We start from the raw sequence: 17,018 nt of genomic DNA on the forward strand, positions 1-17,018 counted from the left end.
AATGTGTGGTTAGACCAAGCGGTTCAACCTATAAATGTCTGTGGTGACTCAGCATCCAGAAATCCCCTAGATGAAGGTGCAGAATGGGATGGTGTTATAATTGGTGATGACTGTGATGCAGTGCTGCTTGAGGGGGTTACGTATTACGAGAACGAGTGAAGAGTGATGTGATGCAATGGAAGACACTAGAGTTTCCATTTTTAGGGTTTAGATGAGCCCTCCAGAGATATGGAGCAAGTTTAGGCTCTCACGGACACTCCAATCATGCTGACCTTAGTGATACTGAGTGTTTTTTGTTAAACCCTCTGGTGCTCTTCGGTCACTTTTGACCGCAAAGAATATTTCTTTATAGTAATTTAACTCATAATAGTTCTTAATGAAGTGATATAAAATTCATAAGTGTTACTGTGATACAAGAAACTGAATTATATGATTTCCATCTTGAAACATTTTAATAATTTATATTAGTATTTAATGATATTTTATATAATATTTTCAGGCATCTGTAATGGGGACATGGAAATGTACTGCATAACAGGAATGACTCATTGTTTGTAGATTCATCCAAAGTTTCTCCATTTTTGTAACTTTTGTATTGCACAGGTTCCGATTTTACAGCTATTAGTTAAGATTAAAGTCTTTTTTGTCAACCCGGGCTCAGAGACATGTTTTTTCCCCTGAATTATACTTGCATGCTCAATGTTAGCATGCACACTTACATACAGTAACAGTTAACGAAAAAATAAATGTTTTGGTTTTGTGTGGTAAGTGATGCTGGATGTGGGTTGAAGGGAAAGATTGGCGAATATTGGGTTATATATATAAATATATAGTGGGTTATATAACATAGAGAGAAAGAGAGGGGTGGGGGAGTTAATCAAGGGTGTGCCTTCAGCCCACTCATCATGACATAACATGCTGAAACCTTGGTCAGTGGGCACCCCCTCGCAACTCCACCCTGTTCCTCATGCAGAGAAGAGTGTCATTCCCATTACAGTGATCCAAAGCAGCGTCTGGGAGTCTCTTAGTGGCCAGGGCATTTTCCAAACATCAAGCAAGGATTCTTTCCGAAACCGCTCCGGTTCTTGCTTCACAGCGACGCATTGTTTTCAAAGCAAACCGGTGTTTGCTCATGCTTTGTAATGGGGTTATGTGGTTGAAACACACCACACCAATCTGTTCTGCTTTTAAATGCTTTTTTTGTATTTGTGTATGTCATGGCTATGTGACTTAAGGTAGTGAAAGGAGATGACTGCTTCTCATTCCCCTTACAGCACATGTACATGCATACATACAAACACACACTCAGTACACACTGTCCTGTCTTGTCTTATATAATAATCAGTAATTGCATTCTAAAATTGGGTATATTTTCAGTGTGCATATCCCTCCCACACACAGAGCAGATGCTATGAAATATTAAATGTCTGCTGTACCTGTAAGATGTGAGAAGGAAAGATAGTTTTTTTTGCAGACCAATATTATTATATTATATTATTATATTATATATTCACACAACATATTTAATATTACATATTATACTATTATTATTGTATTCTATAATGTTATTGATTCAGGGATACATCAATATCCACCTCTAACAACTGTAATACTGTTATATAATTAAGCCTTGATATAATTTTTTTAGTGTCGATCAAAAATTCAAATATTGGTTGATATTGTAACCACTGTCTCTAGTATTGGTAATATTTGGATAAAAAAATTACTTATTGTACATTTGACTTTGACGTTCTTTGTTTTTTTAAAGCTGTATTTTGAAATGCTACTTCACTCTGGCCTGAATTGTACCATAATTTATGTTTATTACTATTATCCAATATCGGATGGCAATGTGGCTAAAATGGAAATCTCTTTTTCTGTTTCAGATAAAATAGAGGAAGCACAGAAGGAGCTCAAAGACCCTAAAGTTGGACACAAAGGTAAGATTCATCATATAAAATAACATTTCTGTGACTGTTCCTTTCAAATAACGTCCACAGGAAGCTTTTCTCTCCGCCCCCTCCTCAATACCAGAACATCCAGTACCTAAGCCATTTCATTCTCTCAGAGAGGTACGAGCACGTCTGTTGCTTTAAAGAGAAATTGCAGGGTCTTTGTGCCGCAGTTGAATCGCTCTGCTCATTAAGTTTTCAAGGTAGATGCTTGTCACAGGAGAGAAACACAAGATCCAGTTGCGAATGAAAAGGCAGTTTATTAAGTAAACAGAGAAAAGATCAAGGCTGGATGGACTGATGCAGAGGTGCAGGTCGGAGTTCAGGTCTTGGCAGCGAGGAGACTGCAATGGGCTGAAGTCCGATGATCCGCGTAGAAATCAACCAATCGTGAACAGAGTAGATCAGTCCAAAACTAGAGCAGGCAGGTAACACAGGAACAGGTAACACAGGAACAGGTAACACAGGAACAGGTAACACAGGAACAGGTAACACAGGAACTGGTGACAGGGCACCACTGACAGGGCAAGGAGACAAAACGTGAACCTCCAGAACGATCTGACGATGAACACGACAAACACAAGACTACTTATTGGACACATAAACGAACCACACCTGCGGCTGATCTGATAGCTCGTGAGCGCAGTTGGTAACTAAGCGACGCTGATAGGCAATCAGACCAGGACAGTACACACAAACATGAACAGGCAAACCTGCGAACCGTGACAATGCTTTTCTGTGTGGAATCCAGGGCAAATTTCTGAATATGTTTTCATACTTTTATTCTGCTTCTCAACATTTAAATGTTCTTCCACACCCTTTGCTTGTTCCGGACTGTATCTGTACTGAGGTTATCTGGTCTGCCAGCATGTTGCTTTCAATGGTGCTTTGGATGTTCTGGGGGTTTCCTGAAGTTCCAGCACCTCTGCTGGCTTTCACCTACGGCCACCACATTTAGCTCTGCTGTGCATGCACTCTGTGAATGTACCAGTCACACTTTACACCATGGCAGTTAACATGTCTTTGGTTTAACCAGAAAATATGTGGAGCAGCCATTTCAAAGCTGCGTTTCACTAGCATACATGGCAAAAACAGCAGAGCTGATGCATAATAGGCTGGAATGGGAAAGATTTATAGATTATTTAAAAGCAAAAAGTAAAATAAAAAAAAGTGTATGAGCTGTTGTAGTCTTAGTTTTTATGAAAATATGGCACCATGGTACTGTTATGGAATTTTTTTGAAGCACATTGTACAATGTAAATTAAATGAATCCTTTGTTATCATGTAAAAATAATATGACCATATTCATCTACCATCGTAGCATTTTAAATATGAGGTTATTAATAATTAGGTTTATCCTGGCCTTATTTTTCATGTTGGGATGGGTTACATCAGAATGCAACTGGTTCAATAATACATAAATCCCTTCTCAAAATACAACAGGCAGTCATCTCCGTGTTAATCCTGAATCTGTTAAAAGCGGTTAATTAGCTCAGAGCTCAGAGATGTCCTCATATCCTCTTTCTACGTTCTCTAGAAACATGTAGGGAAGTTGTCTTATTAAGGTATAAACAAGAAAAAAGTTAGATTGAAGTCTTGGTGAAATCCTAACAGGTTATTTGAATTTCTGGGGATTTTCTAAGACATCCAGGAATTGATGACTTTGTAGTTCTAATGCTAACCACTTCTCTCCACCAACCATGCCAAGCAAAGTAAAGAAGGGAAACCCTAATAAATGCAGGGTTGCCACAGATGTTCAGGCTTGGTTATGTGTTTTGTAACTACTTGGCGCCAGGCACACAAAGAGCCTTCAGTATAACTTTAAAACCACAGGGAATCCAAACACAGCAAATGCGGTAAACTCTGCCCATTAGTGCGTAATTGTGAACAAGTTTTAGTTGTGTATGCTCTACTGCAGGTTTCCTTTTCCAAATTAATAGTGATTTGTTTTCTGCAAGATGTTGACTTAGGTGCTCAGGTCTTATTGCTCAGTCTCTGGACCACGTTCAATCTTGGGACAGATTTCACGAATTCACACAAGCTTATTCATCCACATAAACACCTGCATGCAACTTATGTCTTATTGTCTTTCTCTGCCAACTGACTGAGAGCTTGTAGAAGAATAGAACAAGGTAAGGCTCATCCTAACTAACACAATTGCAATGTTGAATGAGATGTTGGAGAGCAAGTTAGGGAGGGTTTGGAAAGAGAAAGCGAGAGAGGGATGGTGACAGAGGGTTGAGAAACGGAGAGTGGGTTTTGTACATAATGATGCGTGGGCCTCAGTAGCAGCTCCGGAGATCTTCTAGATTCCAAAACAGTCTCGTCTATGTGCTAGCTGTCAGAGGTACCTATGCAGCTTATAGTGTACTGGGTTTGCTAAGAAGAGGATTGTATTTTTTTTTTTTTTTTTGTGAATTGAAGTTCTCTGCCTACACTACAATTCATCAACTCGTTGCTTAGGTATGTTTTGGTTGGGCTGATATAGCAAGATTTTTGCTGTTGTTGATTTGTCTGTATATCTTTTTGTCTGAATTCCGGGTAATTTGTGCTGTTAAACGTAGAGTTTATGTTGATGTTTAGGTGTTGTGGAAAGTGCAGTCTATGGTTGATTTTGTTTTTCTTACAAACTTTGCATGATGAAGGTATTCTGCCAAAGGGGGAGGAAATGAAAGCAGAAAATAACACATGGGTGTTTGTTTTGAAGACTGACAGGAAAATGCCTGTGTAATTTGTGTGTTGATAGATTACATAAACGTTGGCTAAATTTTATCAAGAATCTTATTTAGTGCACACTAATAGAGATTCATTCGATTTTTGGTATGAAGGCTTTTTCTGAGCCTTTTTCTGTCTGATTTGAGGTGTAGGCTACATGTTGTTGTGCTCTGCACTGTACTGCATAGTCAAAACTGTCAACAATAAAAACATAATTACAGTAATATGTCAATAATTCAACTCAGAAGCCAGTTGTTGCAAGTTGTTATAATAATCCTGTTATAATAAAAAATGTACGAGTAATGTAATCAAGGATCCTACGTTTTGGAAACTCAAAAAATGTCTCTAATTTAATAATGATAAAAAATTTACCTTTACAAATCATTTTGAGTTATTGTGTAACCCAAATGTTTTTTGTTTGTTTTGTTTGTTTTTTCCTCAGCCTTGTGGATGGTCATAAATATTTGTCTATTTAAATAAGGAATATTTCATATATTATTTTTCCAATTATCTGAAAAAAATCTCAAAAGGTATTGGACAGAGTACGGTTGAATTTTGTTTGGGTTGTTCATTATTTTATTTATTTTTTCCCCTACAGACACAAATGAAAGTACTGGCAGAAACTCTGAGGTCATTAAAGGACTGAAGAGGAAAAAAGTTGTGGTACAAAACCAGCTGAAGAAAATACCAAAATCTCCTGTCAAAAAGCAATCGCAAACCAAGAAGTCAATTTCTCCGAACATCTCTTCGTCCAAGGAAGCCACACCCTCTTCTTCTTTTTCTAGTGGTCCATCACATGGATTGCCTGACCCTCAAGATGCTGAAGATGCACCGCAGGAGGCATCTGAATCTAGAGCAGTAAAAGTGGAGCACGAGGAGTCATCAACCTCAGAGCCACAGGCTCTCAGCCACAAAAGTTCTGAAGAAGAACCTTGTGCTGGAGGGCCAGTGCGGACAAAAAGCTGGTGTTGCAACAGCAGCAACAAAAACGCATCTCCCTCTCACACAAGTGCTCCCCTTGAGGTATTGCTCAAGGCTATGGAGCCAGATTTCAATACACTGACAGAAAGGAAGAACAGCAGTCCAATAGGACATCTTGGAAAATCAGTTTCCATTCCTGTCACATTTTCAGACCATGCTGTGGCTATGCCTGCTGTTAATTTCAATGTCCATTCACAACCCTCATTTATGCCACAATTCAACACAGCCAAACACTTCTACAGCAGTGTGGCATCTACAGGGCAACACACAACACAGCAGTATGTGAACATGTCAGGAAATCGTCAGCAGGACAAACCAGGGTTCCAGAAAAGCTACAGTGTGGGTCCTTCACTTAACTTGACGCATGCACCTGTTCCATCTGGATCAGGTGGTTTCCCTCAAAGCCAGCCCCCTGTTGTTCAAACATGCCAGTCTCTGTCAGCCACAGTACCCAACTCAATTCAAGTCCCAGTCACACCTGGTTTCAACCCTGTTCAGATGACAACTGTGGTCAACTTTGGTGCAAATCAGGTATCTGATATCTCTGCAAAAGATCAAAAACCAAAAAAGCAAGGGAAGTATGTCTGTGAATACTGTAAAAGAGCTTGTGCCAAGCCAAGTGTGCTTCTAAAACACATACGGTCCCACACAGGAGAGAGACCTTACCCGTGTGTGACTTGTGGCTTTTCATTTAAGACAAAGAGCAACTTATACAAGCATAAGAAGTCTCATGCTCATGCCATTAAACTGGGTTTGGTTAAAGACTCCGGAAGTGGATCCCTCTCCCAAGAATCGGACAAAGGTCTGCCATCACATTCTGATGTGGAGGAAAGCGGGGACAGTGATGAAGAAGGTAGTACAGCTGACTTAGACCCGGATTCTTCACAGAGCAGTCTAACAGCATTATCTGAGAGCAGTTTGCAGAGTGCAGGCATGGTACCAGCAAGCCAAGGTGAATCAGAGCATTTGTTGGTGTTTGAAACTCTGAAAACATTGGCTACACAGAGAGGATGTGAGCCAAAGGTCACTGCTGCTCTCCCTAAAGTGGTTGTCCACCCTGTAAATGTTTCGCCTTTGCGTGCAGACAGCCCAAGAGTTACAGATTCAGCACCTGAACATGCCACAGCCCAGAGACAAAGGGATTTCCAGCCAGCAAACCTTCGGTCCAATGTAATGGTTCTGTCTTCATTGAAAGAAGTGGATTGCACAAGTCCTCTACAAGATTCAGTTAGTGAGGATGAAGATCAGCATTGTAAATCACCACTGGGAGGCAGCCATGCTCAGCTACAAAGGCAACAAGCAACTGATTACTCTCAACAGCCACAAGGCAAGTGCCTGCTAAGTCCTCGGAGTCTTGGAAGCACTGACTCGGGCTACTTTTCACGTTCTGAGAGTGCAGATCAAGCTATGAGTCCCCCAAGTCCTTTTGTTAAGATTACTCCACCAGCAGAAACCGACATTACAAAAACCCCACAAGTTCCTCCTTCCCCGGTTGTGGCAACTGTCATGCATTTAGCATCTATTGAGAACCCTCGAGTTCCTTCTGTACAAATGCGTCCTCCATTGGAAACTAAAGCTCTATCTCTTGAGGAGCGTATCTCAAAGTTGATCTCAGACAACGAGGCTGTTGTGGATGACAAGCAACTAGACAGTGTCAAACCCAGACGGACTTCTCTTTCCCGAAGGGGTAGCATTGATTCCCCTAAATCCTACATATTTAAAGACTCTTTTCAGTTTGATCTAAAACCACCAGTAAGAAGATCTAGTTCCAACTCGGACATACCAAAATCTCCTTTCACTCCTACAGACAAATCAAAGCCAGTATTTCTTCTTTCTGTACCACCTCAGTATCCAGCAATGGATTGTTTACCAATTACAAGAAGTAATTCAATGCCCACCACACCTGGTCAGTCAGCTCTCTTCCCCAATCCAACCCCTCAACCTCACCCACTAAGGATCTGTCATTCATTTGATGACAAGATTAGCTCACTAAATGATGATGTATTCTCTTCAGCTCCCTCTACTCCAAATTCTGCTGTACATCCTCGTACCCTAGTGAGGCAGATAGCAGTTGAGGATTTGTCCACAAATGATGGTCACGTTCTTATCTCAGTTCATTCCATGGATGAGAGCCATCATGGACCAAGTATTACACATGAGCTGAGAAGTAAGTCTTTTGAGCATGCAACAGAAAGAAACCGAAAACCCCAGCAAAACAAAGGGACAATGTACGAATGTGAGACTTGTCGTAACCGTTACAGAAAACTAGAAAATTTTGAAAATCACAAGAAGTTTTATTGTTCTGAACTGCATGGTCCAAAAAATAAGCCTATGCATGCCAGAGAGATTGAGCCAGAAGTGTTTGGACGTGGAATTCAGCAGCCTCTTTTGAACAGAAATGCAGTAATTTCTGGCATTGTAGAGCAACCACTCATGGTAAGAAAAAGAAGGAAAATTAAAAGTGTTGGAGATGATGATGACCAATCTCCAACTGAGACCACGCCTCCATGTTCAAGAAGTTTTGACTCCTGCCAGGCCTCTACAGATTCGATAGGGCGACATTATTCTCACCATACCCAATCTTTAAGTAACTCTGCTATTTTAGGACAAATACAAATCATTGGTAGAGCTGCTGAATCCCAAGAGTCAAGACTATCTCCAATAAGAGAGGCTCAGATCAGCACACCAAATAAAGAAAGAGGTGAACTCCAGAGACAAGGAAGTGGAACTTCAGTCATTCGACACACCAACTCCCTCAGCAGACCAAATTCTTTTGAAACATCTGAGTCCATTGACAGGTCATCTCCAGTTGATCCTGGGGAAAAGGAAGTAAAGAGCTCTGTAAAAGGCCATACAGAGGCTGTAGTGAACTCTTTCTCACAAAGTTACCATGACAGAATGTCTACACCTAAATGTGCCAGCCAAGGGATGGAACCTCATGGTAAGCAAACCTTTACCATTGCTAGTGATGGCACACCTGTACAGCAATCACGGCTTGTGCGCCAGAACAACATTCAAGTCCCTGAAATCTTAGTAACAGAGGAACCAGACAGAGGTCATGAAACTCATGAAAAAGTTGTAGAATCAACAGAGAAACCTGCAGATACATTTAACTGGCCTCAGAGGAGTGAGAGCTTGTCCAAACTGCCGACGGAAAAACTCCCCCCAAAGAAAAAGCGCATCAGACTTGCTCAAATGGAACACTCTTCTGGTGAATCCAGCTTTGAGTCAAGTCTCTCTCGTAGCCTCAGTAGAGATAGTAGCTTGTCAAGGTGCTCTAGTATGTCAGCCTCTTTTGACAGAGATGATCCACCAAGATCTGACAGCCCATCAAGGGCTGATAGTATTGGGAAGCCACCAGAAGCTCAAGCGATCCCAGTAGCAAACAACACTCTTGGAGTGCCAGGCATGATGAGACGCGCTACCTCAGAACAGATCAGCTGCACTCAGTCATCATTGGAAATTTCTTGTGACTACCGTAGCAAATCCTTTGACTGCAGCAGCATGTCACCCAGCAGGCCTTTGCCACCAATACAGACTGCCCTGCCAAAAAATACACAATGTCCTCCAACTACCCAGGTGCCTCTCATTGAAAGAAGAAGAGGGCCTCTAGTACGTCAAATGTCCTTGAAGATTGCACCAGACCCTCAATTGGCAGTGAAACAGACTCCCCCCATCCAAAGAGTCCCCTTCACCAATGAATGCTCTGGGTCCCAACCTAGACCTGTAAATCTGAATACATCTGCACTTCTTCAGTCCTTTGTCCTACATTCTGGAGAGGCCGCGCTAACGAAAAATGAGCAAATGGTTCAAAGCATCAACCTTGGAAGCCAAACCCAACAACCCCAAGTTCACGGCCTTCCACATCCATGGCATCAGACCTCAAGGGTTGTGGCATGCCACATGCAACCTCTGGTCAATATGGGGGCTGGTCAGAGAGACATTCAGAAGAGCTCTGATGAAAAAAATCAGAAGTGCTTTGAACCTAAATACCAAATGAATTGCCCCGTACTAAAAACAGGCCAGACATATTCTTTAGCAGGTGTGCAAGGCACGCAGATCACATTGCCAGTCATAACAATACCAATTGCTAAGGAAATTAAAGCGTCACAGTCAAATGATGGAATGCAAAATGTCTATGTAGCACAACAAGCTTATCAGGCTGTAATCAATAAGCCTCCAATTGTACTGCCTGCTGGTGCACTTGTTGATACAACATCTCATATAACGCCAGTATCTACACCTGTACCACAGATTCTAATCACCGATGAGCACACCCTTGCACCTGCATCTGCGGTTTCTAAGGTTAACTTCCCTACGGTACATGTTGTGAACAGTAATTCAAAGATTGGACCAGAAATCCAAGCACACAGGCAACATGGGTCTGTTGCTATACAGATGAAAAACAACATGAGAACCACTGACCAAAACCAAACCACTGATAAAAGCATCCTGTCCCTTGGTTCACTGCATTGTACACAAAAACTGGCTTCTGCAAATTTATGCCCCCAAGAATCCACTGCCTCAAGCAAACGTATGCTCTCCCCTGCCAACAGCCTGGACATTGCTATGGAAAAGACACAGAAACGGGCTAAAGATGAGCATGGAGCTGCATGTCTCACTGATGGTAGATCTCTTAACTATTTGAACTCAAAGATGTCAGAAATTACCAGGCAGAGGAAGTTAATGCTGGTTAGACAGGTCTGTACCACAGAGCCAGTGGATAGCCCAATTGAGACTGATGCCCCAGAGCAATTACCAGAGATTTCTGAAGCTGTAAAGAACACCCAGGCACCAGTATCTCAGATAACAACAACTGAGGTCAGTGAACAGGAGATGGAGAGGAGAACACCTACCACAACACCTGCTACACATTCTTCACCTGGAGTTCGAAGCTATGCCATGCCAGAGAATTCCACTCTGAAGCCACAAGAAAAACCTGAAGAGCAGCGCTGGTCTCCATCGAAATCACCTCTGAGGCCTTCGACATTTCAAGGACAAGTGAAGTTAGCATCTTCTGTGTCCGTTGTCAACACCAGAGACAGCCATCGCCTGTCTTTCCCCAGTCTGAAAACAGCTACAACCTTCACCTGGTGTTTTCTCATGAAAAGGAAATCCCTCCATATTCAGCAGACAGACCAGAGGATCTCTGCCTACTCTGCATGGGTAGTAAACCCAAACAATCCCAATCCATTGGGACTTCCCACCAAAGTGGTTATGTCCTTGTTCGACTCCAAACAGACATCAAAGAAAATACACTACACCCAAGCAAAAACAACAACGTTGAAATCTGACATCTTGACCTACTCTGGGAAGCTGAAGGACATCTTACCAAAAGTAAGAGCATTTTCACTCGTCTGATGCTGCTTTAACAGATAGCTTTTATATTGTTTGCTTTTTTTAATCTTTTTTTTTTATGCATTTGTTATGGTGCATGCATGATTAACAAATTATTGTATTTTGTATTGTTTCAGGTTTTGATTCAGCAAAGATCTGTGCCAATTGAGAATAGTGGAAAAATAAAACCAGAGACTCAACCAATTAATCAGACCGAGTCAGACAGAGACTCCTCCAAATCTGAACCCCAACGAGTGAAGATCTTTGACGGAGGGTTTGTAAATCTTAACATTTATCTTACCCCACTTTCTAAATATTTAACAGGAAATTGTGTTTTGATGTGCTATTTGTGGTATATTTTCAGTTACAAATCGAACGAGGAGTATGTGTATGTTAGGGGACGTGGAAGAGGAAAATACATTTGTGAGGAATGTGGAATTCGCTGCAAGAAACCTAGCATGCTGCGGAAACACATCCGAACTCATTCGGACATTCGTCCATTTCACTGCACGCACTGCAACTTCTCTTTCAAGACTAAAGGTGGGTTCAATCTGAAACACTGATTTTAAAGCTGTAATGGGTAAATTTAGTTTTCTTCCTCAATTGGCAATTATTGTTACTATTAATGAACAGAAAAAAGAAGATACTAAAAACCAACTTCATTCACAAATCTAAACAGGTTTTTAACTTTAAGTTTTAATGAAATGTGTTCGAATTTGAGAACATTTAGGTAATTTAGATCATTCTTAGGGATGGCTGGAAATGGCTTCTTTTTTTTTTTTTACCTGCTTTTTTTTTTGACGATTCTGCCTGTTCTCTTTAAAAAAAGCCAGTATGATTCATCACTGTTGAACTTCCCACGCTGCACTGCAGAACAGCACAGAGTGTCAGACCAGCCCACGTTCCTTTAAGAACTTCTTTATCAGTTACTCACCCATTACATAGAGCTAGTGCTTGGGAACATGTCATGCTTATGTAAACCACTCCCATGCCCTGCATCCGCCTCCCACCTGAGTGACCTCTCTGTTCCCTTTATCCACACAGGGAACCTTACCAAGCACATGAAGTCCAAAGCCCACAGCAAGAAGTGCATGGAAATGGGAGTTTCTGTGGGTATTATTGAAGACCAGGACACAGAAGACTCAGGTAGAAGTCTCTCATGCGTTTTGGGGAATATAAGTCTTAAACATATTGAATAAGGGGGTTCATTTCATGAGGACCCACACTTTTACCAACTTAGAAAGCAGAAACTATAGTTTTGATTGCACAATTACTCAGTTATTTTTCACTACATAATCAACCTGACCATTAATAGGTTTACTAATAATAGAACCATCTGTTAAATGTGGATTGTGTCTAGCTATGTTCTATTGCAGTGATGATCAATGGCAATGCCATGGTCTAATTAGAGATTCTAAACGCAGTCTTTTTCCTTGTTAACTCTTGGTGCATGTGGGCGGCATACACAGCGTTTACCGCGAGGAAATTGCAGCATCTAATTTTAGCAGGATAGAGAGAGAGAGAGAGAGAGAGAGAGAGAGAGAGAGAGAAGCTGTGAGCTTTCTCTGGTCTCAGTTACGGAGAGCATATTTGTTTTCCTCTCACACAGTCCTACACAAGCTGTCAAGCACAGGCTGCATTTGTGGTCTGAGGTGTTAATGTCTTCCCTATATTATGAGAGGGGTGTTTTCAAGACCTATTATTCCTTTTTTGCTATGCAGAAGGACCAAACATTATTTAAAGATTCCTAAAGAGTAAAGGTCATACTATCCCAGTGGTGAAATAATTTTGTGCATCATTTTGAAAAAAATAAAGTGCCTAGGAGAATTTTCCAAGTAGAGCCTAGCTCTTTTATAGCTATGTGTTTGGATTAGCTATTTTATATTTTAGAATTCCTCCTGTTCTTTTTGGTCATTACCTTGTTTTTTTCTCCAAAGGTGATCGAGGAAGAGCAGGAAGTGCTGACAGACAGGACTCAGATGGTGATGACTCTGATGGCCCAGATGATGAAGATAACGATGGAGAAGAGGAAGACGAGGAGGACAGTCAGGCAGAATCTGGCCTCTCTGCAACACCTTCTGTTTCTGCAAGCCCACAGCATTTTCCTGCTAACCAAGCCGACACAGCTCCTAGCTCTCTGCTGGCTCAGATGTCCATCAGCCCGAATCTAACCCCAGCTCCTCAACCTCAGCCTCCTCCAGCTTCAGACTCCCAGACCTCAGACACAGAGTCTGTGGCTATGATGAGCCCAGTTTCATTGGTCAGACAGATGTCCATTTCTGCATCCTGCTCCAGCCCCGGCCCTAGTCCCACCTCTTTCACATCCCACCCCGCCCCTGCCTCAGAATCCCAGAACTCTGATACTGACTCCGTACACATGATGAGCCCAGTGTCACCTTGCAGGCAGATGTCCATCGACTACCCTGAATGTGACGTTCCCCCTAGTCCCCCAGTGCCAGGCAAGGGCGCCAAGCTCGGCCAGGTGAGACCCGTGTCCTCGCAATCATTGTCTTTCTCGTCGTACATCCCTCCCTCTCTACATGTACACCTCACCCCATACCAGTACCCGACCCCATATGCATTCAAATGTCTTGAGTCTCGCATGCCTGGCACGTCTGCAAAACTGCTTTGAATGCATGAAAAGGTGAATAGAATTTTAACTGGTAGTCAGCGACTGCAATTTTGTGTTGCTTGGCAGTGTTGATAAAAGTATTCATGACATTGTTTTTTTAACAGGATGGAGTGTCGAGCACCATTTCTCAGCCTGCAAGTGAGTGCAATGCCAATGTCGACCGTGGTACTCAGACCTCTTCTGACCCTCTTCAGGGACCCCTGCACTTTCCAAATGCAGGTCCGATCCACGAGTCCAGAGTAGGAGCCACTACTCATCTCTTCAGCCACCTGCCTTTGCACTCCCAACAGCCCCCTCGTTCCCCATACAGCATGGTACCTGTGGGTGGAATCCAGCTGGTTCCTGCTGGCTTGGCTGCTTACTCCACATTTGTACCCATTCAGGCTGGGCCAGTCCAGCTAACCATCCCAGCACTCAGCGTTATTCACCGGCAGACTGGCAGCCCTCTCCCAGCCCCTAATACCTCGCCCCGGCCAGATGGTTCTCCGACCCAGCCACTGGTAGTCCAGGAGCCAGTCAGTAGTGTACTGCCTTGTTTCCCTCTAGGCCAAGTGGCAGGGCTTCAGACACTTGGTGCTCCCCAGACTGCCCTGCAGCCTATGGGTTTGGAGACCTTGAGTGTTGTGGGTTTAGCCAACTCCACCCAGCTGGTGCCTCAACAGAGTCTGCCATTAAATGCCACCCTAGGCGTGCAGGTGTTGGCAGCTAGCCCCACCCCTCAGTGCAGCACTGCTTCCCCAGCACAAATCCCTGGCCTGCAGTTTCTCAATATTGCCCTGCCCGCCCTTATACCATCCCTAAGCCCTCTCTCAGCTCTCAGCCCACTCCCTGCAGCCCAGGACAAGCCACGTAGCCCTGGGGGTGTAGCTTCTGCACCTCCACCAGCACAGGTTGCAGAATCACTACCAGCAACTATTCCCTCAGCCAGTCATCCAACAGCCAATCCAGGAGATGATCCTACAAAAGCAAAGCCATCCATAGAGGCGAAGCAGGTCTCTCAAAACAGCACTAGCGCTGGATCTAAGGATACAGGGCGCACAGAGAAGACTACAGCCATGGTGGAAAAACCAAAAACACCACCACAGCCATCTTCGTTCCCCTCCCCCTCATCCTCTAATGAGAGAGGCTGTGATCTTGCACACAAGGCAACAGCAGGTGGGGCTAGTGAAGTGAAACCATGTCAACCTGTCTCTAGACAACCAGTGACTGATGACTACAATGAAGCCTCCAGCGATGATGAGGACAGACTTGTCATAGCTACCTGAGAGTCCCAATAAAAGCTCTTTCTTTTCTGCCTATGAATTTCTCTCTTTCTCTTTCTCTTTCTCCCTCTTTCTCCCTCTTTTTTGTAAAACTGTGTCACTTTGTAAAACTGAAACACTTCAGGAGGTTTGCAGCTCTGCAAGCCTTCTCTAAAAGCACATTTTCTGACAGTCATATTGTATGTGCAATCATAAATGATGACCAATTATTTTATTTTGTACTCTTTTGTCAGCACCAGACAGTTATTTTCTTTTTGTACATGTTGTATAGACAATTGTGCCTTTTGGAGTTTCACGTTTAGAAACCTGTATATAATATCTTATAAATCTAGTAGTTGCCTATTAAGTTGATATGGAAATTAAAGAAGAATAGAGGAAATTTGTTTTATTTTTAAATGTTTTCATTTTGAAAAGTTTTATGTCTATCGTAAATTGATGGGGAAATTAATGTTGTACTGATATATAAACATTTCTATGGCTTTTGGGGGTCAGTGTTCCTGTGCACAGATGTTGTGGTCAAGTATTTATTATATTACACCTGGTGCCCATTTTGAACTCCATAAGTCCATAGTTATGAGTAAAATGGTGGCTTTACATTTGCTGTATCTATAATATCGACAGTATCAGTAAAACCTTGTTTACAAGTGCAGAAACGCCTCTGAAGTCTCCTTTTTTCTTTTTTGACCGGTGTAATTAGCTATCTGATTTGCTGTCTTTTTCTTCTTTAATCAACCAGTAGAAAGGGTTGTTCCTGGGGCTCTCCAAGGCACTAGAATTATTCAGCAGTTCAAATCACTAATGAGGAGCTTGGAGAGGCCAGCAAATGACGTCACCAATCAGCTCCTTTACGAGGATTATTGACTGTGACATTGTCCTTGCCTCAAGAGGCTTGTAGCAAAAGCTCTCATTACAGCCCTGGAATGACTCATTCAATTGACAGTATTTGCTGTCTGCTGCTGCAGTCTGCCAAGACTGTGAGTCAATAGCGTAACCTGCTGGACGGGTCGTGTCACTGCAGGCAAAGCAGAGGAGTACAGGGTGCATCATGCAGGAAGGTGGGGTGGGGGAATATGTTGCTTAGTTACCCAGCCCACAGAAGAACATAAGTGTGGGTGAGACTCTCTGGAAACAGCTCTGAACATTCAGTCCATCCAAACCTAGTGAATTTAGTAAAAGTGAGAGTATAACATTAAAATCCCTTGTGTATACTAAACTGTTCTGCATCCAATGGAAATGTCATTCCATGATTTGACTATACTCTAAATCAAACATTCCACTTCATTCTGACCAGAAATGTTTTCTTTCATTGGTAAATTTTCTGACTTCAATGCATGTTTACAATAAAGCAATGCATGTTTACATCAGTGCTGTTTATATATATATATATATATATATATATATATATATAGGCCTATATATATATATTTTTATATATAAAGAACAAGTATCATCGTTATGACCTGTATGTACAGGTGAGGCTTAACAGAATATTTGGAAAACTATTACTGTATTCATGCCACCCTTGCCTGAGGAGAGCTCAGGGCAACATTGAAAAGCATAAATGCATATTTCCATAATTGTCCTTAATGCAGCATCCATATGCATCTGATCTTAATAGATTGCTTTTTTTGTTGTCTTAATTCTCTGTCTTAGATGGAACAAGCATGAACAAGCTACACTTATGGAGTCTTCGTGCTGTACTATTTAAAGGGAAAGTTCATCCAAAAATGAAAATTCTGTCATTGATTACTCACCCTCATGTCGTTCGCATCTACCACTTTGATGCTTCAAAAAGTTCATAAAGAGATTGTAAAACTAGGTCTAAATGAATTATCATCTAAATGAATTCCCTAAGTGGTTTAGTCCTGTAGAGACATGATCGCTTTATATGATGAACATTGAAATCTATGATATCTATGAAAAGTTTCAGTCTGGATTCAGACCACATCATAGCACTGAAACTGCGCTCGTTAAAATCACAAATGATTTACTTTTAGCTTCTGACCAAGGCTGTATCTCAATACTAGTTTTACTTGATCTTAGTGCTGCGTTCGATACTATAGATCACACAATACTCTTAGATCGACTACAAAATTATACTGGTGTTCAAGGACAAGCACTAAGCTGGTTCAAATCATA

General features: G+C 42.0%; 1 protein-coding gene across 4 annotated transcripts in view; it reads left to right on the forward strand.

The window, feature by feature from the left end:
* hivep1 (HIVEP zinc finger 1) overlaps nucleotides 1–15,532 on the forward strand; it is a 62,800-nt gene extending 47,268 nt beyond the window's left edge. For 3 of the 4 annotated variants that reach the window (XM_082186156.1, XM_082186157.1, XM_082186155.1), the window contains 7 exons: nucleotides 1,887–1,940; nucleotides 5,266–10,985; nucleotides 11,123–11,259; nucleotides 11,350–11,525; nucleotides 12,030–12,131; nucleotides 12,923–13,467; nucleotides 13,722–15,532. In XM_082186156.1, coding sequence (XP_082042282.1) covers nucleotides 1,887–1,940; nucleotides 5,266–10,985; nucleotides 11,123–11,259; nucleotides 11,350–11,525; nucleotides 12,030–12,131; nucleotides 12,923–13,467; nucleotides 13,722–14,882 — 7,895 coding nt within the window. In that variant the 3' untranslated portion in view covers nucleotides 14,883–15,532. Of the gene's footprint in view, nucleotides 1–1,886; nucleotides 1,941–5,265; nucleotides 10,986–11,122; nucleotides 11,260–11,349; nucleotides 11,526–12,029; nucleotides 12,132–12,922; nucleotides 13,630–13,721 lie in introns of all 4 variants that reach the window. The other variant, XM_082186158.1, reaches the window with a different exon arrangement.
* The last annotated feature ends 1,486 nt before the right edge of the window (nucleotides 15,533–17,018 follow it).

Source organism: Leuciscus leuciscus (assembly GCF_965113295.1).
Source record: "Leuciscus leuciscus genome assembly, chromosome: 12".
Lineage (NCBI taxonomy): Eukaryota > Metazoa > Chordata > Actinopteri > Cypriniformes > Leuciscidae > Leuciscus > Leuciscus leuciscus.